Genomic DNA, 19,865 nt, shown 5'->3' with positions numbered 1-19,865 from the left:
TTTTATGAATGAACGGCAGAGGAGAAAAGGGGACGGGAAACTGGACCCTTTTTGATTGGCTGCTAGGGGTTGACGTAACTTCCGCTCCAACGCGATGCACCCATTCACAGGGAAAAAGAGAAACAACGCACACCCAGAGAGAGAGAGAGAGAGAGAGAGAGAGAGAGAGAGAGAGAGAGAGAGAGAGAGTAGAGAGAGAGAGAGAGATAGAGAGAGAGAGAGAGAGATCTAGCTAGATCCGCGATCTGAGAGATAGATCTCATTATATCTCGCTCTATCATCTCTCTATCTATCTCTCCTCTCTGCTCTACACACCTTCGTCTCCTTGATCTCCTTCCCTGATAAGCAAGGGGTAGTGCGTTTACAATACGTGAATAGAGTAAATCAAACGGAGGAACTGCATTTCGGAGGGTGGTGCGGGCACACTGTGCGAGAACCAAACCGAGGAGATAACCGACAGTGAAGCCTACCTACGCAGCTCAAAATACGACGTGCTATGGGGGACCTACGCGAGATGGACTGCCCGGTGGTGAAGCGGTTATTAAAGGACGACAGTGCCAAGTGCCTGCTGCTGGACTGCCGCTCTTTCCTCGCCTTCAACGCGGGACACATCCGCGGAGCCGTCAACGCCCGCTGTAACACTATCGTCCGCCGCAGGGCCAAGGGCTCCGTGCTCAGCCTGGACCAGATACTGGCCGGGGACGAGGAGGTCCGTGAACGCCTCCGCTCCGGGATGTACTCCGCCGTGGTGCTGTACGACGAGAGGACGCCGGACTCGGAGACGGTGAAGGAGGACAGCACGCTGACTCTGGTGCTCAACGCAGTGTGCAGCGACTCCTCCGGAACACTCATATACCTGCTGAAAGGTAAATACAGTGCTTTGTTATTGAGCGTGGGGTCAGGTGCATCATTTTATTATTATTATAAGCTACACTCGCACCAGTAGGATTCTGCCTTAATTTATTATTTGATTTAACCCTAATGTAGGACAATAAAGATGTGCACAATGTATAATAGTAGATTTGTTATATTAATGATTAAAACATGCTTTATTCAGCCTTTACATTAGGCAATAACAAACTAAAGAATGACTACATATATTGTTTTGTTATCTTTAAAAATGTAAATGTTGTTTTGTAATAATATATCCATATTCAAATGGAGCTTATCTTTGAAAAGAATTCTCTGTGTTAGTAAACAAAAACATTTTTAAATGGATAAAAATGACACGTTAATGATAATGTTCTTTTTGAGGCTTTACAATAGTAAATATAGCTATACATTTGATCAAAAGTTGAATTTCAATATGCCACCATCCTATCTGGGTCATTGTTTATTTAGTTTTTCACAGGCATTCAATATTGTTTTTTATTGCCTTCATAAAGGCTGAGTATGTGTTTTTGTAGCTCTGCTTTATTAACAAAAGATTGACATGTCCTCCTAAATGGGCCTACTCTATTTGTATGCACTGCCACTGGTGTTATTATTTTTCTACAATACACACACTCACTCAGTCACTCACAGCTGAACACATTCACACACAGACCAATGGCCTGAGCTGAGTGAATGAGGTAATGCCAATGCGTAGAGGCCACATCAAACCGGAGGGACTTACAGGGCACATGATCATTTCAGAAACAGTGCCCTTCGGGTAGAAATAGAAGATAAAAAGCTGTAAAATACAAAAAAATCAACGCTTTATTTACCCACCAGTATATATTTAGGCTGCAGGGATTCTAAAAAAGCAAAGCTGCTGCAAGCTGTGGCGCACTCTTTCTGTATACGTATCCTAATGACGTAGTCGCCTTGAAGCACAGGAGAGTCTGTGTGTAGCTTATAAAGATGACATTTCCCAGTTCATCTGATGTGATCCCTGAGGTGCACAGAGCAGCCTACAGATGCAGAAAAAAGGGATGACGACATTGTTTTCAAATCCACGGTAGTAACCACAAGAGAGAGTAGTTCAGGGCCTGGTGGAATAGACCTTATGTATGTATGATTGTGCAGCAATTGTAATGTAGGCTGCTGTAGAGTTCTAAGCATATAAACTCCCCTCCCTCCCACCCACACATAGAAAAATCACTGTTCCAGGAGGGTCTTACATTTCCAAGTAGTGATTATATCCCACTCGGATTGTGTCTAATGTGATATGTAGGATGAATGGTACTTAATCAGGATGTCTCTTTTCTAGGTGGATACGACAGGTTTTTCTCAGAGTACCCGGAGTTTTGTATAAAGACCAAATCCTTACCGCCCCTCACCAACCAGTCCAGCGTCGACTCTTCCTGCTCGTCTTGTGGGACGCCGCACCACGACCAGGTAAAAACAACACATGATCAGCCCTTAAGGGACTGTTTAAGTAATATAGTTAACATTGACCAATGTCAGTGTAATGTCTCTTCAGTCAACTCATTGTTACAGCCTGTAAAAGTCAAGTTTAGTTTGAATCATCGACAACACTCAACGTTTTTTGGTTCGCAATATCACTTTTGTTCACTTTCCCACGTCCATTCAAGCACATTTCCTTATCCGGTCTGGATGGTGAGAGCAGTGACAGTGTAGTTACAAGCTTGTTTGTCAGTGTAAAGGCCATGCCAGGATAAAAGTAGGGCTGCTCAATTTATCGTATTTTAATCGCAATTACGATTATGGCTTGCAACGATTACGAAAACAACGTAATCGAAATAAAACTATTATTATTTTAATTTTGTTTTTTTAATTAATTTTGTTTTTATTGGTTTTTCAGTTGAATTATACTTAAAGTTCAGGGTAATCAACTGTTAAAAACATACTGTTACATTTTTTTTTCTTCAATAAATGGATGTTTTCAAAGTAAATGGATAATCGTTTTTAATAATCGTGATATCAATTATTGACCCAAATAATCGAGATTATGATTTTTGCCATAATCGAGCAGCCCTAGATAAAAGCAATGTAACCTCCTGGGAATATTTTCTGTTGTTTGAGTGAGTTATTTGTCATATTTTATTATTTGTCATATTGTTATTTGTTATAGGTTACACTACAGGTCATAGGTCAGTATTGATTCACCTCTGCGTCACTTCCTGTGACCCGGTCGGTCTCGTTTAGCTGGTTAGTGATCTGCTGTTTGGAGCCTGCATATTTGATGCAACGTTCACAGTCACATGAGGCTCGGGAGTTTAATTCCCCCCCCCCCGAAACGCATGAGGAAAGAGACGCAGACAATCCAGCCTCTGTGCGTTTTTTCTGAGAAGAATGCTCGATAGTCTCGGCCGCACTATTCAGCATTAAAAGTAGCTTCCTGTTTTTCGGTATCTCACTCTCCATTTTCCTCCCAGCGTCCACCCCCCCCCCCCCTCTCTCTCCTCACATTACATCTCTTAGCAGTATTGATCACATCCTGATGCTGTGTCAGTACGAGGTCGTCAGCGGCAGTGACATAAACAGACAGAGCTTTCTGTCAATAAGTCTCACTACCGGTATAGACTGACAGCTGGCTGACCCCTCACATCCATTCAAAAGGGAAAACAAGACCACTACTCTTACATTGGAACACGCTTTGAAAGAACACCAGGTCATAATGTTTTTTTTTTACCTTGAATGCTTTATGGTTCTGATTATGATCAGGTCATATTCTTCTGCTCCGTGAGATACTTCCTGTTTCTAGGGAAAGCCACCGTGTGCTCAGTTGATGCTGTGTCATAAATCATTGAGTAAAACCAATCTTCCACCAGTAGAGTGTAATGACAGAACAAGTACAAGGTGTCCTTATTGCAACATGACAGGATGTAACCCCCATGAAACATCTGTTGTACTGATAAATTAAAACACAATAATATTTCTGTACACTTGGCTCATAATCACAGCTACGATTCCTTATTGAGAAAATGACTCCGCTTGAACCTGAACAGCCCTTATCAAATGACTGATTGATCAAACAGATCCAAAGCTACCCCTGTCTGATTTAAGGCGTGGCAAAATGATCAGGAAGATATTTAGGAGAGACCACACTTATACTGAAGTCATCTGAACTGAGACAGTGGATGATTTGTCTCATCGTGTAAGCTCTTTAAGTCACTTCTGACTAACATGGCTCTTCGGGTTAGGTCAGAGGATGTTTCTTAATAAAAATGACTTAATGAATGAGTACTGAGAATCTGTCTCTTCAACTGATTAATCATCCCTCTTCCATCCGTCCAGGGCGGCCCGGTGGAGATCCTCCCGTTCCTCTACCTCGGCAGCGCCCTCCACGCCTCAAAGAAAGAGGTTTTGGACGCCACAGGAATCTCCGCCCTGCTGAACGTGTCCGCCGACTGTCCCAACCACTTCGAGGGGGCGTACCAGTACAAGTGTATTCCTGTGGAAGACAACCATAAAGAGGACATCAGCTGCTGGTTCCTGGAGGCTATTGAGTTCATAGGTCAGTGATTAGCTGTGTGTGTGTGTGTGTGTGTGTGTGTGTGTGTGTGTGTGTGTGTGTGTGTGTGTGTGTGTGTGTGTGTGTGGCCTAACATTACTATACTTGTGGGGACCTAAATCTGTTTACACAGTCACGTGTGGGGACTCGCCTCCCTTATGGGGACAAATTGGAGGTCCCCATAAGGGGAATCATTCATTTTAGGGTGAAGACTTGGTTAGGTTTAGGATTAGGGTAAGGGTAAGGTTAAGGGTTAGGGTTAGGCATGTGTTGGTTATGGTTAAGGTTAGGATAAGTCTCCAGGAAATGCATGTAAGTCAATGTAATGTCCCCTGAAGTGATGTATACATGGTATGTGTGTGTGTGTGTGTGTGTCCGTGTGTGTGTGTGTGTGTGTGTGTGTGTGTGTGTGTGTGTGTGTGTGTGTAGGTGTAGGTGCTGGTATGCGTCATAGTTAGCTGCTGTGGGACTAGAGTCTGACTCATCCACTGTTACCGGGTGAACAGACGCCGTGTTGAGTTACCTGAAAACTGTCTGAAATATATAGACGGCTAAAAAGTAAAGCAAGACACAAAACTAAATGGTGTGAGTTGGTTATTATCAATCCGCTAACAATCACCTATGGTTAAACTGGTGCATTTTATTTTATGTCAGTAGTGGACACTTAGATGAAATTAATCTGCATGCAACATAATATATAAAACAAAATGTCAGTCTATTATCTTTTTTTTAATTTCTAGCAGGCCATGCTAACATGCTCCATGACTGTCCGGCTGATTGTTGAAACTGATTCTCTTGGGGAAATGTAGTTACTGTAAAGGATCTAATCAAAGTACTTCCTAAATGTTGTTGCTCGCAGTAACAAAGTAATCCCATGCGTCTAAACATACTGAAAGAGGCAGAGACAGAAATAGGACAGGGGAGGAAGTGTGAAAGAGGCTGATGACTCACATTTATTTGCGTGTTTCAGATAAATGTAATTTGCTGCTTTCTCACTTTGAGGTTGGTTTGACTGAAAAGTGTAGAGGAGAAGAAATTAGAACAGCTTGAGGCAAAGCTGTACGTCTGTTAAAAAAATGGCACTACGGGTAACAATTAGTTTGATGATGGAAAATCGTTGATATAAAATTCCTTTCTTCGTCCGTTCAGAAAGCACAACAATATTTTCCCACGAATAACTAAAGATTAGGAGCTAAGCATGGGGAAAGATTTGTAAATGAAATATGATATTCTCTTTTAAACTGAGATTTACATTTGAAGGTGCCATAAGGCTATGGTAAGTAGGACCAGGTTAACATGCATCCTCATATGAACTGCTATAAACATGATGGAGCCCTTTAATTACATTTAACACATACCCTGGAAAAGTGCCAATATCCATGACTGAAATTGAGCATGAATGTCATTTTTTTTACAATTAAAGTCATCAGGGTACCTCATCTGGGAACCATGAATGTACAACATCTGATGCCAAAATTGAAAATTAGGATAAAGTGTGAGAATATTCTAAATCTCGACGAATCCATTTAGTAGAGGTTGCCATATTTGACTGGTAAATCTAGATGAAATAATAAGGACGTCCTCTGGTGAGCATGAACATCTGTACTAAATCTATGGCAATCTATTAAATAGTGATATTTCTGTCTAAAGATATTTGTCAAACTGAATGATACAATACAGCTTTATTTATAAAACACTCAAATCTCCAGACCAAAGTGCTGTACAGTCAAATAAACAATAATTAGCTAGTAAAACTTCTGACCTATGACCCTCCTCTCTCCACAGATTCGGTACGTGACTCCAGTGGGCGGGTCCTGGTCCATTGTCAGGCAGGCATCTCCCGCTCCGCCACCATCTGCTTAGCCTACCTGATGAAGAGGAAGAGGGTGCGTCTTGACGAAGCCTTTGAGTTTGTGCGGCGGCGGCGCAGCATCATCTCCCCCAACTTCAGCTTCATGGGCCAGCTGCTGCAGTTCGAGTCGCAGCTCCTCGCCACCTCGTGTGCTGCCGAGGCGGCCGCCACGGCCAGCCCGCTGCTCGGACCCAAGTCCTCCACGGTCACCACGGTGACGTCGGCCACGCCCACCTCTCCGTTCATTTTTAACTTCCCTGTTTCCGTGGTGAACGCCGCCTACCTGCACCACGGCCCACTCACAACGTCCCCCGGATGCTGATGGTTAGCCAATCGCAGCCTTTACCCAATTAACTGACTCACAGACTGCCATTGGCGGGAAGATCTGTCAGTCTTACTGACCGGTATGTACATGCTTCCAGGACAGGGAGGTGAGAAGCGTCGCGGTGCCTGATTCAAAACTCGAAGACTGAACAAATGTTTTTACAGAAACCAGCCAACGCTCCTTCCATTTTAACACAAGGTTTCTTCAAATAGACCAAAAAATGAACTGTCTTTCAAATCTAAAGTGTCAGACTGACGTTAACAGAAGATACACACTCTTCTTTGAAACTCAACAACATGCACTGACACAGAGGCATGAGCAGCAGCAAACACTCTCTCGCTCTGCCTCGCACGCACGCACACACACACACACACACACACACACACACACACACACACACACACACACACACACACACACACACACACACACACACACACACACACACACACACATTCATGACTACCAACTGAATAAGCTCAGTATGAAGACAGGGTTGGTTGCTATGGAGAGGACAGGCCTTTAGGAGAGGAGATGGACACAGGAAGGAAGGAGAATTTTAAGCACCCGCTCTTTCCCCTTTGGGTGTCCCTCCTGTTGGCAGATGGATGGAAAAGAGAGGCGAGGGGACGGTGATAGAAAGCAGGAGCCTCTTCCGTGACAGGTGCTCCGACCGGGGCTTCCTGTCTTTCATACGTCCTCTTCCTCTCTCTGCCCCCCCCGCCTACACCGTCCTCTCCCCTCTCATCTCCCCTTTTCATCCTTTTATATTCCTTCCCTCCTCTCATCTCTGTCTCATCTTCACCCTGTCCGCCCCCTCTCCTCTGCTCCTCATCTCCTCACTGAAGAGGCTAAATAAATCAAATAAGATGCCAAATGAAGGCCAGGGCCCTGGTAAATGGACTGGGAAACCCCACTGAAGGGAACAGCTACTGCTACATTACTAAAACGTTGTTTTTTCGACGAAAGCGCTGTAATAAAAGCTGTAGGAGAAGGACAACTGCTAAAAAGCTTTTTCTGATCAGAGGGCAGAATTTGAAGCACAGTGGTTCTGCAAGACGACCACGTAAAGGACCGTTCAGCTGGTTATGTATGATTTAACATCAATACTATTTTTCTTCGCTATGAACCATTTCCAAAGAAATACATGTGTTTTAAGGTTATTTTCTGCTAACACTAGCTCCAGTAGGATGCTTTGGAAAATGTTCTTTGTTTTGGTTATTGGCTGAAATGTGCATCACCCCCGAATGGTCCTTTACAGATGTTTGTGCCTTGTTCACAAAGGTGTCCTAAAGATGTTGGCGTGCTGCTAGAAAGCCGATTGCTGAGTGTTGGTCAAACATAAGAAACGTGAGCATTTCAGCAGTGCAGTACAGACTCTAATTCCACAATGTCTGAAGCTTCTCTCTTCATCTCTCACAGATGGATACAAACATAATGTATTTGAGCAATTCAATATTTGATATTATAATTCAACATTTGGAAAGGCCATTTTTCAGCCTGACCCACCATAAAAAAGAATGAAAGCAGTGTTTTCCAAAGCTACAAAACAAACTTCCTTAACCATTAATAGACACCTTAACATAAACTGAAAAGAATGAGAATTTGATGTCTAGAGAAAAAAATACATTTGTCATGTGTGCTTCTACATCTTTTATATGAGAACATGTGCGACAATTTAGAGGCAACATTTGTTCCTATCGGCCATATTTTCAAAGACAATGCTGAGCAAATATCAGGGACCCTTTCCACTAGAGACTGATTGATTTCCCCTTTTAAATCCATACTGAAAAATGAAGCGTGATGAAGTAATAAAGAGAAGATAGCTTTGGGTTTTTACGAAACGTTTTATAATCCAATAAAAGTTATTATTTAGTTTTAGATTCTCTGTTTTTGAAGATTGTCCACACATCTCCACTTTCTGGACGTCAAAGCCAAACATCACGCCATTTTCATAATGTCACACTTTTAGACGATGTTTGTATTGCTTCTGCTTTTGACCAGGCTAAGCTTTACACTGTGCTAGAAATCCAAAGGCACAGAACCATCATGGTTGCTCACACACACACACACACACACACACACACACACACACACACACACACACACACACACACACACACAGGGTTTCAAATAAAATCTGTTTCTGTTTTTGAAGATTGTCGGCACCTATCTCTGTAGCACTTTGAAGTGATGCAATACTGTATTTATAATTTATGATTGATTTGCACATCATGGTGATGGTAAACTGAATAGACTTTGCATTTGATCCATGTAGGGAGGGAGAAAGAGAGAGATGAGAGAGCCAATCAGTGAGAAACGCAATACTTTGTACACATCTGTGTGGTAATCGTCTATTTGTCTGTCTGTCTGTCAGCCTCTCTGCGTCACTCCGTCTCTCTGTCTGGTCAATTATGTTTACCCATCATGGCAATATCAATCCTCCACTTGGACATTTATATTTAAAAAAAAATACAACTTTCCCTCAATTTTATTGTGGAATGAATTATCTGTACATTTATTTATTACCGAAGATCCGCTGTTGAATAAAAAATGTTCTTAAGTAATAGGTTGTATGTGCTTTCTTTGTATGCTGGTGTTTGAAACTAATCAAATATATTGTATAAGCATACACACAATTTCATATAAGGCTACATTGAAACCGTGAATGATATCATTTTGTTAAGACACACAGCACGGGTTATTTAGAAGTTATTACACACAGAAGTAGAAATGAACTACATGATGCAGATTTAACTATTCAGTTCGATATCCCTGCTTTAAATAATATGAAACAATAAATGTATTCAAACGGATTTTTTGACAAAACATTTTTAATAGGAAAACAACTGACATATTGTGTAATATGTGTCTTTTATAATATCACCTATGTGTTAATTTTAAGCTCATTTTAAAATATGGGAGTGTAAGCAAAGACTGCCTCCCAGTGGTGAGAACATTGAATCGTCCTCAGCCTGTTTCAAACGGTAACATCCACAACACATGAGCATAGCACAAACCAATCAGAAGGTAGCTCATTTAAATCGTCACGGTAGGAAATGCACAGGTGGATTCAATACAAATAATGATGGCTGCGTTCCAATTAGGGGATGTCCCGGTGTTGTGCATGCGAGCTCACTGGAGTTACTCACTGGGAGACTGAATGGAACACAGCCATCGTTAGCGTCATCAGTGTCCGTTGTGCTTTTCCTCCTAGACGAGGCAACTGTCTGTGAACAGCATGCTATAGTAACGTTTTGATTGATTGATTGAAAAGTTTATTAACAGCTTGTATATTGGGTACAGTACAGTACAGCTCAAAACATACAATTGTTAAGGGGATGCAGACCATAGAAAGACTTTCGTCTTGTTTACATCAGGGTCCCCCATTTCCAATTCATCATATCATTTAAGACATATAAGACATATAAGACATATAAGACATATTTGACATACAGATGGCTTATTTACAATTTACATACAGGTGGTTTTTTACATACAGATTGCTTATTTACAATTTTCATTTTAGATTTCGTTCTAATACATCCTAACCGGACATTTAAGACATAGCCTACCAAGTCTACAGATATACAGTTAGTAACAGAGTCTAAAATGCGAGTAGGCCTATATACATAGATGGGGGGGGAAGCTGTCCATTGAACGACAGGTTGAGATTTGTACCATTACCGGGGCCAGTTTTGCAATGCTCTCCCCCGAAGGTGCTCTTTAAGAGAGGTTTTGAAGGTAAGTATAGTTTTACTTTCCTTTACAGTTGTGGGAAGAGTGTTCCACCTTGATGTGGCATAATTGCGAAACATGTATTCCCCCTTTTTTGTGCCAAATCTGGGTTTCACATGATTTGTGGAGCTCCCTCTGGTGTTATGATCATGGTATTCCTTGACCTTTGGGAAGAATTTTGACATGTACATGGGTACCATAGAGGTGTAGACCAGGCCCATTGCAAGTAGCTGTACTCTGTCGTCTACTCTAAGCCATCCTAGGTTGTCAAAGTGGGCAGAGGTGAGGTGGGTTCTAGATGAAAGGTCAAGCAGTAGTCTGACCAGTTTATTTTGCGATGTTTGAAGTTTTATTTTTAGCGCCTTGGAGGTGCTATGGTACCATGACGTGCAAGCATAGTCATAGTACCCTTGAATGAGTGCTCCTGCCAGAGTTTTCAGGGTGTTTTTGTTTACCAGAGGAGATCCGGTATAGGAATCTAGTTCTTTGATTGACTTTTTTTATTACATTGGATGCCATTTTGTCACAGGAGAGGTTTGCCTCAAGAATAGATCCTAGGTATGTAATTTCCTTCTTACTTGTGACAATAATGTCACCCACTGCAACTGAGAAGTCGTCGGATTTGCTGAGATTATGTTTCGAATCGAAGAGAATGGACTCTGTTTTACCCAGGTGTAATGATAATTTACGTTAGTACAGGGTTGCCAACTCTCACGCATCTGGCGTGTGACACACGCTTTCACTCTCAATCTCACGCTCTCATGTTGCCCAAACTATTCTCACGCCAAAAACAAGATGAACCGGCGATCGTTTTTGGTTGGTTATTTACAATGTTGAGTTGACAGCTGCTCAAGCTGTCGATCCGCTCCCTCCCCGCCCCCACCACTCTTAACAAAGTTAACAGACAGCAGAGCAGTGGGAGCCGGTTGGTCAATCCGACCCGTATTGCGCATGCACAGATCTAAGATCCAGTAGAAATGATAAAAAAGTAAAAGTCTGCTGCTTATTGTTCTACTAGGCCAACATAGAGTCAAAGAGAGTGAGAGTGTGTTAATTAATATATTTGGCAGTTTGGAGTAAGTCTGTATTGTAGTGCTGTGAAAAGAGAGTCGGAGGCGGTGTATTAAGAATGGAGTTCCAATCTTTATTATCCATTACTTCAGAGAGGTTAACACATGCACTGCTCTGCCTGATGAGCTAGCAGGAATGGCAGCTAAAGCTACAGGTGTTCCCCACTAAAGGGTCCGTGTGGCAACACAATAAGCAAGGTGAATTATGTCCAATAACGTGTCACCACACAAGCCCCCCCAGAATTCACACATAAACAAAATCAGCATGGCGGGGAGGAACGACACGCCGACCCCCACGACTCCTGAGCACGGGAGTCGGAAAAGTGACTCCCGCCTGTGCGGCCCCCGGAAGGGGAGGGACCGGAACAACAGGTCTTAAATCCGTGACAGGGGACGAGGCCGGGGGGCGGCCCCGTCGCGGAGGTCGAGCCAGCACCACAGGCTGGTCCAAGTCCAGGTGAGCAGCCTTCACCCGGTCCACCGAGACGTGCTCGGCCTTGCCACCCAGGTCGACCACCAGGTGCTTGTCCCCGTGCTCCAAGACCCGGAAAGGCCCATCATAAGCGGGCTGCAGGGGGCCTCTGTGCGCATCATGCCGGATGAACACGTGCTCCGCCGAGCGGAGCTCTGCAGGAACCTGGGACACCTGAGTACCGTGCTGAGTAGTAGGGATCGGAGCAAAGGCCTCAGCGGCGTCACGCAGGAAAGCCCGCTGGGCCGACGCCGACCAGGGAGCCGATGCATTTGGGAGGAAATCCCCCGGAACTCTCAGCAGCTGACCGTAGACCATCTCCGCTGTAGAACACTGCAGATCTTCCTTAGGTGCGGTCCTCAGGCCCAGCATCACCCAGGGCAGCTTGTCGACCCAGTTACCGTCCGTAAGGCCGGCTTTGAGGGCCGCCTTCATGGAGCGATGAAAGCGCTCGCAGAGGCTGTTAGCCTGAGGGTGGTAAGCGGTAGTCCTGTGCAGCTTAACCCCCAAACCGCCTGCCACAGCGTTCCAGAGCTCGGACGTGAACTGAGAGCCCCTGTCTGAGGAAATGTCTGACGGGGTGCCAAAACGAAACACCCACGTTGCAATGAAGGCCCGGGCAACGTCTGCGGCTGATGTCGAAACGAGCGGAACCGCCTCCGGCCAACGGGTCGTTCTGTCCACCATGGTGAGGAGGTAGGAAAACCCCTGAGGAAGGCAACGGACCAACCAGGTCAATGTTGACGTGATCAAACCTCCTCTCAGGCACCAGGAAACGCTCCAACGGGGCCTTCTCGTGTGGCGGTGCACCTTAGCGCGTTGACAAGCCACGCAGTCCTCACGTCCCTTTTCAGTCCTTGCCAAACAAACTTCGCCGCTACCAAACGCACCGAAGGTTTAACGCCGGGGTGTGACAGGCCGTGCACAGCCTCGAACACAGGACGCCTCCAGCTGGCAGGGACGACAGGCCGCGCCAGGCCCGTAGAGACGTCACACAGGAGAGTAATGCCCGCGTCGCCGAACACCACGTCCTCCAAGCGCAGCCCCGCGCTCTCCACCTTCAGGGCCTGGACGCCGGGATCTGTGACCTGGTCTGCCGCTATGCGAGTATAGTTCAGGCCCAACTGGACGGCACCGATGACGACCCTGGAGAGGCAATCAGAAACCAGGTTCGACTTGCCAGTCACGTGCTTAATGTCCGTAGTGAACTCCGATATGTAGGACAGCTGCCGCTGCTGACGTACCGACCAAGGCTCCGCCACTTTTGACATGGCGAAGGTGAGCGGCTTGTGGTCGACAAACGCCGTAAATTCACGGCCTTCCAGCATGAAACGGAAGTGCCGCACGGCCAAATAAAGTCCGAGGAGCTCCCGGTCAAAGGCGCTGTATTTGCGTTCTCTAGGCGTCAGCTGGCGGCTGAAAAAGGCGAGCGGCTGCCAAGCGCCATCCACCCACTGCTCGTGCACTGCGCCGACCGCGTAGTCTGACGCGTCCGTGGTGATGGAGATGGGAGCCGTAGATGATGGGTGTGCCAGCAAAGCCGCCTGAGCCAACGCGGTCTTGACCTCAGCAAAAGCGCCGTCCGCCTCTGCTGTCCAGTCGATCTCCTGGACGGGGGTCTTGCCTTTCAACGCTTCATACAGCGGCCGCATGATGTGTGCGGCCCGGGCGATGAAACGGTGGTAGAAAGTCACCATCCCCAGAAACTCACGGAGCGACCGGGCGAGGAAACGCCGCAACAGCCTCCACCTTCGCTGGCAGAGGTGTCGCACCGCCCTTGGTGACGCGGTGCCCCAGGAAATCGATGTCCGACACCCCGAACTGGCACTTTGCAGGATTGATGATTAATCCGTGTTCGTTGAGCCGTGTGAAAAGGGCTCGGAGGTGGGACAGGTGCTCCTGCACTGAAGCGCTGGCGACGAGTATGTCGTCGAGGTAAACAAACACAAACGGCAGGTCCCGCAGCACCGAATCCATCAGGCGCTGGAACGTCTGAGCCGGCATTCTTGAGTCCAAAAGGCATCCGCAGGAACTCAAAAAGTCCAAAAGGCATTATCACTGCTGTCTTGGGAATGTCCAGGGGGTGCATGGGCACCTGGTGGTATCCACGCACCAGGTCCACCTTGGAAAACACCCCCGTACCGGCCAGATGCGCCGAAAAGTCCTGAATGTGCGGCACCGGATAGCGGTCAGGCGTAGTGGCGTCGTTGAGTCGGCGGTAATCCCCGCACGGGCGGAACCCGGCGTTCGATTTGGGAACAACGTGCAGGGGGGAAGCCCAAGGACTGTCGGAGCGGCGGACAATGCCCATGGTTGCGAACTCCGCCCTCGCTACAGCCAGCTTAGAAGGGTTCAACCGCCGGGCCCTGGCGTAGACAGGAGGCCCCCCCGGTAATGACGTGGTGTTCCACGCCATGCTTAGTGGTAAGCGCAGAGAAGGTGGGTAGCGACAGGTCTGGAAACTCGGCCAACAGTCTGAGAAACGTGTCTGCACCTGACAGCGAGCCTGACAGCCCGTCGTACGCTGCGCTGCCAAGTGTGCACACGAGGGAAGAAAACGTTAAGGCATCAACCAAACGCCTATTTTTAACGTCCACTAAGAGTCCATGAGCACACAAAAAATCCGCTCCGAGGAGGGGAAAAGAAATGTCCGCTGTCACAAAATCCCAGCTGAAACGCTGTCCTCCGATGCACAAACACATAGGCCTCACGCCGTACGTGCGAATGGGACTGCCGTTAGCCGTCGTCAATCGCGGTCCGTGCCCCCCACGGGCGACGTCTTCACTCGACGCTGGAACTACGCTCCGTTGAGCGCCCGTGTCACACAGAAACAAGCTCCCCGAAACGCTGTCGCTGACGAAGAGGAGCCTGCACGTGCCGCCGACGCTCAGAGCCACTACTGAGCGCCGGCCCCTCCGTTTCCCGGGGTTTGTAGCTGCACGGAGCGATGCATCTCTTCGCCCTTGTCCCGAAACGTGCGTGGTAAACGCACTCTCCGGCGTCTCCACGCCGGCTAGCCACAGCCGTGTCCGGCCTCCGCCACGCTTTCTTGACTGCCGGTGGGCCGCTGAGCGTCGCGGCTAACGTCTCGGCCCCGGGCTGTTGCGTAGCCAGGAAAAAACGATCCGCTTCCTCAGCCAAAGCACGGGGCTCCGTGACAGGCGTGTTGGCCAGCGCCGTCTGTACCCGGGGAGGCAAGTGACGCAGGAAAATCTCCGTGAATAAAATCCGGGGATCTTCCCCCCCTAGCAGATTTAGCATTTTCTCCATTAGCTGGGATGGCTTGCTGTCTCCTAGGCCTTGAATGTCAAGTATCTGGCGGGCCCTTTCCTTAGCAGATAAGCTAAATGTCTTAAGGAGAAGGGCCTTAATCACCTCATATTTGCCATGATGTGGGGGGGCTGCGATGAATCCCACCAACCTGGACGACGTGGAGCTCCCCAGCGCTGCTACCACATGGTAGTATTTTAGGTCCCCGTCACGGACCTGTCGGCAGGCGAAATGTGCCTCCACGTGTGCGAACCATGCCTCCGCGGCGTGCTCCCAGAATTCCGGCAGCTTTATGAAAACATCGCGCTCAGCCATGTTCGTTAATTTTCCGGAAACTTTCTCGGAAAAGTCAGGGTCACCAGTGTAGTGCCGTGAAAAGAGAGTCGGAGGCGGTGTATTAAGAATGGAGTTCCAATCTTTATTATCCATTACTTTCAGAGAGGTTAACACATGCACTGCTCTGCCTGATGAGCTAGCAGGAATGGCAGCTAAAGCTACAGGTGTTCCCCACTAAAGGGTCCGTGTGGCAACACAATAAGCAAGGTGAATTATGTCCAATAACGTGTCACCACAGTATATTTGTTTGTGTCTGTGTGTTTCATGTATAGGCCTCTCACGATAATTAATTTTGTTGGATACATTTTCCCGGAAATTATTGCGATAAACGATAATATTGTCGGCACCGTTGTAGGACCATTTTAGACCACTGACATAATGATAATATATAATCAGGGCCGCCCCTGGCCAACTTGGGGCCCCAAGCAACATTGTGAGATGAGGCCCCCCCCCCCCACAACCGACAGGAGTGAAACATTTTTTTTTGGAAACAAAGTAGGCTGCTTTGCAAATATAATTCCTGTTTATTATTATTATCAACGCAGTTACTTTTTTATACAGTGAGGTAAATGGTTGTGCATGTATGTCGTTCAGTATGCGTTTACAGGTGAATACGTCTGCATTTCCTGCCAATAGCCTCAAAAAGATTAAAATATAATTAATGCAAATAAACTACTTCTACTAATAATAATAATCATAATCAATTCAATAATATAAATACTATATTATTTTTATTATAATATAGTTGTAATATAGTCAAGACAAAACATGCTTATGACATGCTCAAAAACTGATATTTCTTAAATCTGTATTCTAGTTCCCTCTGTCAGCAATGCATCAACAACTACACACACATTTCTATCAGTATTTCTCTGTGTTGTGGTTGACATGATGATGACTGTTAGGAGTTAAGGGGAGAGGCTGAGCATCACCATGAAATGTGCAAATTGACATAAAAATGAATAAAAGGGGGAAAAATGCTCCATGTTTTGTAGGCTGTAAACTTTAACTGTTATGTAAGCCAACTAGACAGACAGTTTATCACTCTTCCTCCTGTACATTAGCAGATTAAAGGCATCACATACTTGAATTAATGTTAAATAAAGAATGCTGGCAATAACTGCATCTCCATTAGCATATGCTCTGCAGAGACTGCCTTCTTCATGTCGTGAATTGCAGCTGATGTTTTAATATGGCGATTGGCAACATGACATTTGACTTATACAACATTAGCAAGTTGTACATTTCCCTAATACAATAACCCACCTTCGAGTGATGCTCTAGTTTCTTCATGTTTTTTTTCTTTCCCTCTTACATGCGCCGGACTGAAACTGTCTTTTCGCCGACATCTCTTCACCTGCACTAGTGGCCGTATCAAAGCCGTGATTGGTCAGATGTCGATTCATTGCAACGGTGTCGGGTTACACACGTGCTCCCCTTGTCACCTCTCACTCTCACTCTCGCGGGGGGTGCGCGGAGAACTGAGCGGAGAACTGCGCACAACAGCTGAGGCCCTCTGGGCGGGGCCCCCTGCGCAAGGCGGGGCCCCATGCAGCCTGCGTGATTGGCCTGTAGGGAGGGGCGGTCCTGTATATAATAATAATTCAAGTACATACTTTCAAACGGCTAGTCACATCCTCATGTAAATGGCAATTTATCGAGGTCAGAAAAGTTATGCTAAGGTCTCGCTCGACGATAGCAGTCATTTAGTGCGCATATGCGTAATTAAACCCATGATATACAAATCTCACTCCGGCCAGGTACCCAAAGTTGGCAACCCTGCGTTAGTATAGCTGACTAAAGAAAAATATGGTCTCTTGTTTATTCAGGGACTCAGGAGGAAGTGAAGGAAGCTGGAGAAAGGTAAGATAATATGAAATGAATGATAAAACATCAGCAGTTTAATATTATATTATAATGTTGAGGTTAAAGATTTTGTCCAAAAGCGAGGGGCCTTGATTGGTATTTTCTTTAAATTATTTGTAACAGTATGCCAGGGTCCCCCTCATTTTTTTTATATATGGGGGGACCCTAATCAACACATTTACATTTTATATAAGGGGGACCCTTATCAAAAAAGCGACGTATGCATAAATATTCCTTTATTTGCTAAACCCAACTCCATAGGCGTTTCACAAAGATTCTGTCAAGATTTTATTTCCTACACACAAAAATAAAATAGTTGTGGAAAATATATGATGCTGGTTATCTGTGTTCATTTGCAGATAGTACATATATACAGTGGGGCTAAACAGTATTTAGTCAGCCACCAATTGTGCAAGTTCTCCCACTTAAAAATATGAGAGAGGCCTGTAATTTTCATCCTAGGTACACAAAGAATCCAGGAAATCACATTGTAGGATTTTTAATGAATTAATTGGTAAATTCCTCGGTAAAATAAGTATTTGGTCACCAACAAACTAACAAGATTTCTGGCTCTCACAGACCTGTAACTTCTTCTTTAAGAGCCTCCTCTGTCTTCCACTTGTTAACTGTATTAATGGCACCTCTTTGAACTCGTTATCAGTATAAAAGACACCTGTCCACAACCTCAAACAGTCACACTCCAAACTCCACTATGGCCAAGACCAAAGAGCTGTCAAAGGACACCAGAAACAAAATTGTAGACCTGCACCAGGCTGGGAAGACTGAATCTGCAATAGGTAAGCAGCTTGGTGTGAAGAAATCAACTGTGGGAGCAATTATTAGAAAATGGAAGACATACAAGCCCACTGATAATCTCCCTCGATCTGGGGCTCCACGCAAGATCTCACCCCGTGGGGTCAAAATGATCACAAGAACGGTGAGCAAAAATCCCAGAACCACACAGGGGGACCGAGTCAATGACCTGCAGAGAGCTGGGACCAAAGTAACAAAGGCTACCATCAGTAACACACTACGCCGCCAGGGACTCAAATCCTGCAGTGCCAGACGTGTCCCCCTGCTTAAGCCAGTACATGTCCAGGCCCGTCTGAAGTTTGCTAGAGAGCATTTAGATGATCCAGAAGAGGATTGGGAGAATGTCATATGGTCAGATAAAACCAAAATAGAACTTTTTGGTAAAAACTCAACTAGATGTGTTTGGAGGAGAAAGAATGCTGAGTTGCATCCAAAGAACACCATACCTACTGTGAAACATGGGGGTGGAAACATCATGCTTTGGGGCTGTTTTTCTGCAAAGGGACCAGGACGACTGATCCGTGTAAAGGAAAGAATGAAAGGGGCCATGTATCGTGAGATTTTGAGTGACAACCTCCTTCCATCAGCAAGGGCATTGAAGATGAAACGTGGCTGGGTCTTTCAGCATGACAATGATCCCAAACACACCGCCCGGGCAACGAAGGAGTGGCTTCGTAAGAAGCATTTCAAGGTCCTGGAGTGGCCTAGCCAGTCTCCAGATCTCAACCCCATAGAAAATCTTTGGAGGGAGTTGAAAGTCTGTGTTGCCCAGCGACAGCCCCAAAACATCACTGCTCTAGAGGAGATCTGCATGGAGGAATGGGCCAAAATACCAGCAACAGTGTGTGAAAACCTTGTGAAGACTTACAGAAAACGTTTGACCACTGTCATTGCCAACAAAGGGTATATAACAAAGTATTGAGATTACATTTTGTTATTGACCAAATACTTATTTTCCACCATAATTTGCAAATAAACTCTTTACAAATCAGACAAATGTGATCTGGATTTTTTTTCTTTCTCATTTTGTCTCTCATAGATAGTTGAGGTGTACCTAGGATGAAAATTACAGGCCTCTCTCATCTTTTTAAGTGGGACAACGTGCACAATTGGTGGCTGACTAAATACTTTTTTGCCCCACTGTATCCCTCACCTGCTGCCAATAAAATGTCATACAATAAGTACATACAGTGTATCGTAAAAACGACATAGTATACTGTAGCCTACTGTCCCAGAAAAGTCTCTAATATTCATTTTTTTTCTAGTTACTATTCTTTGATTTTTTTTCTGAGACTTTCAAAATACTATACAATGACTTTTTTAGACATAATATACTACACATTGTTATTTTGACATACTATATCTGAATATAATGAAAAAAAGTCATTATTTATAATGTGGAAATAAGTTATTGTATAGTATGTACAAAATAATTAGAAAAAACAATATAGGATAGTATGTCAAAAATATCGGAAATGACACAAAATAAAGTGTGTGGAAAATATCAGAAAAAACAACATAGTTTGTCAAACATACCAGAAAGAATAGTGTATTATGTCCAAAATATCAAAAGAGTCAATAAGTCATAGTTTAGGATGTTGACACAAATATTTTAACAAAAAATATCATGGTATAGTATTTTTAAAAAGATCAGAAAAAACATAGTAAAGTATGTTTAAAAAATGCAACAACAAAAAAGGCATAGTATGTCAAAAATATCAGAA

The 19,865-nt window shown here is 45.1% G+C and overlaps 1 protein-coding gene across 1 annotated transcript; it reads left to right on the top strand.

The window, feature by feature from the left end:
* Nucleotides 1-350: 350 nt before the first annotated feature.
* Nucleotides 351-9,143, top strand: dusp4 (dual specificity phosphatase 4). The gene is made up of 4 exons (XM_034229314.1): nucleotides 351-866; nucleotides 2,192-2,319; nucleotides 4,183-4,402; nucleotides 6,185-9,143. The coding sequence occupies exons 1-4, from the start codon at nucleotides 497-499 to the stop codon at nucleotides 6,571-6,573; spliced, it is 1,107 nt and encodes a 368-aa protein (XP_034085205.1). The 5' UTR covers nucleotides 351-496; the 3' UTR covers nucleotides 6,574-9,143.
* Nucleotides 9,144-19,865: the final 10,722 nt, after the last annotated feature.

Source organism: Gymnodraco acuticeps, unplaced genomic scaffold (genome assembly GCF_902827175.1).
Source record: "Gymnodraco acuticeps unplaced genomic scaffold, fGymAcu1.1, whole genome shotgun sequence".
NCBI lineage: Eukaryota > Metazoa > Chordata > Actinopteri > Perciformes > Bathydraconidae > Gymnodraco > Gymnodraco acuticeps.
This window is presented reverse-complemented; position numbering and strand designations above follow the sequence as displayed.

Coding starts and splice junctions, on each gene's coding strand:
- dusp4 (XM_034229314.1), top strand. CDS start 497: ATGGGGGACCTACGCGAGATGGACTGCCCGGTGGTGAAGCGGTTATTA. Junction 867..2,191: donor ACTCATATACCTGCTGAAAG/GTAAATACAGTG, acceptor TCTCTTTTCTAG/GTGGATACGACAGGTTTTTC. Junction 2,320..4,182: donor GGACGCCGCACCACGACCAG/GTAAAAACAACA, acceptor CCATCCGTCCAG/GGCGGCCCGGTGGAGATCCT.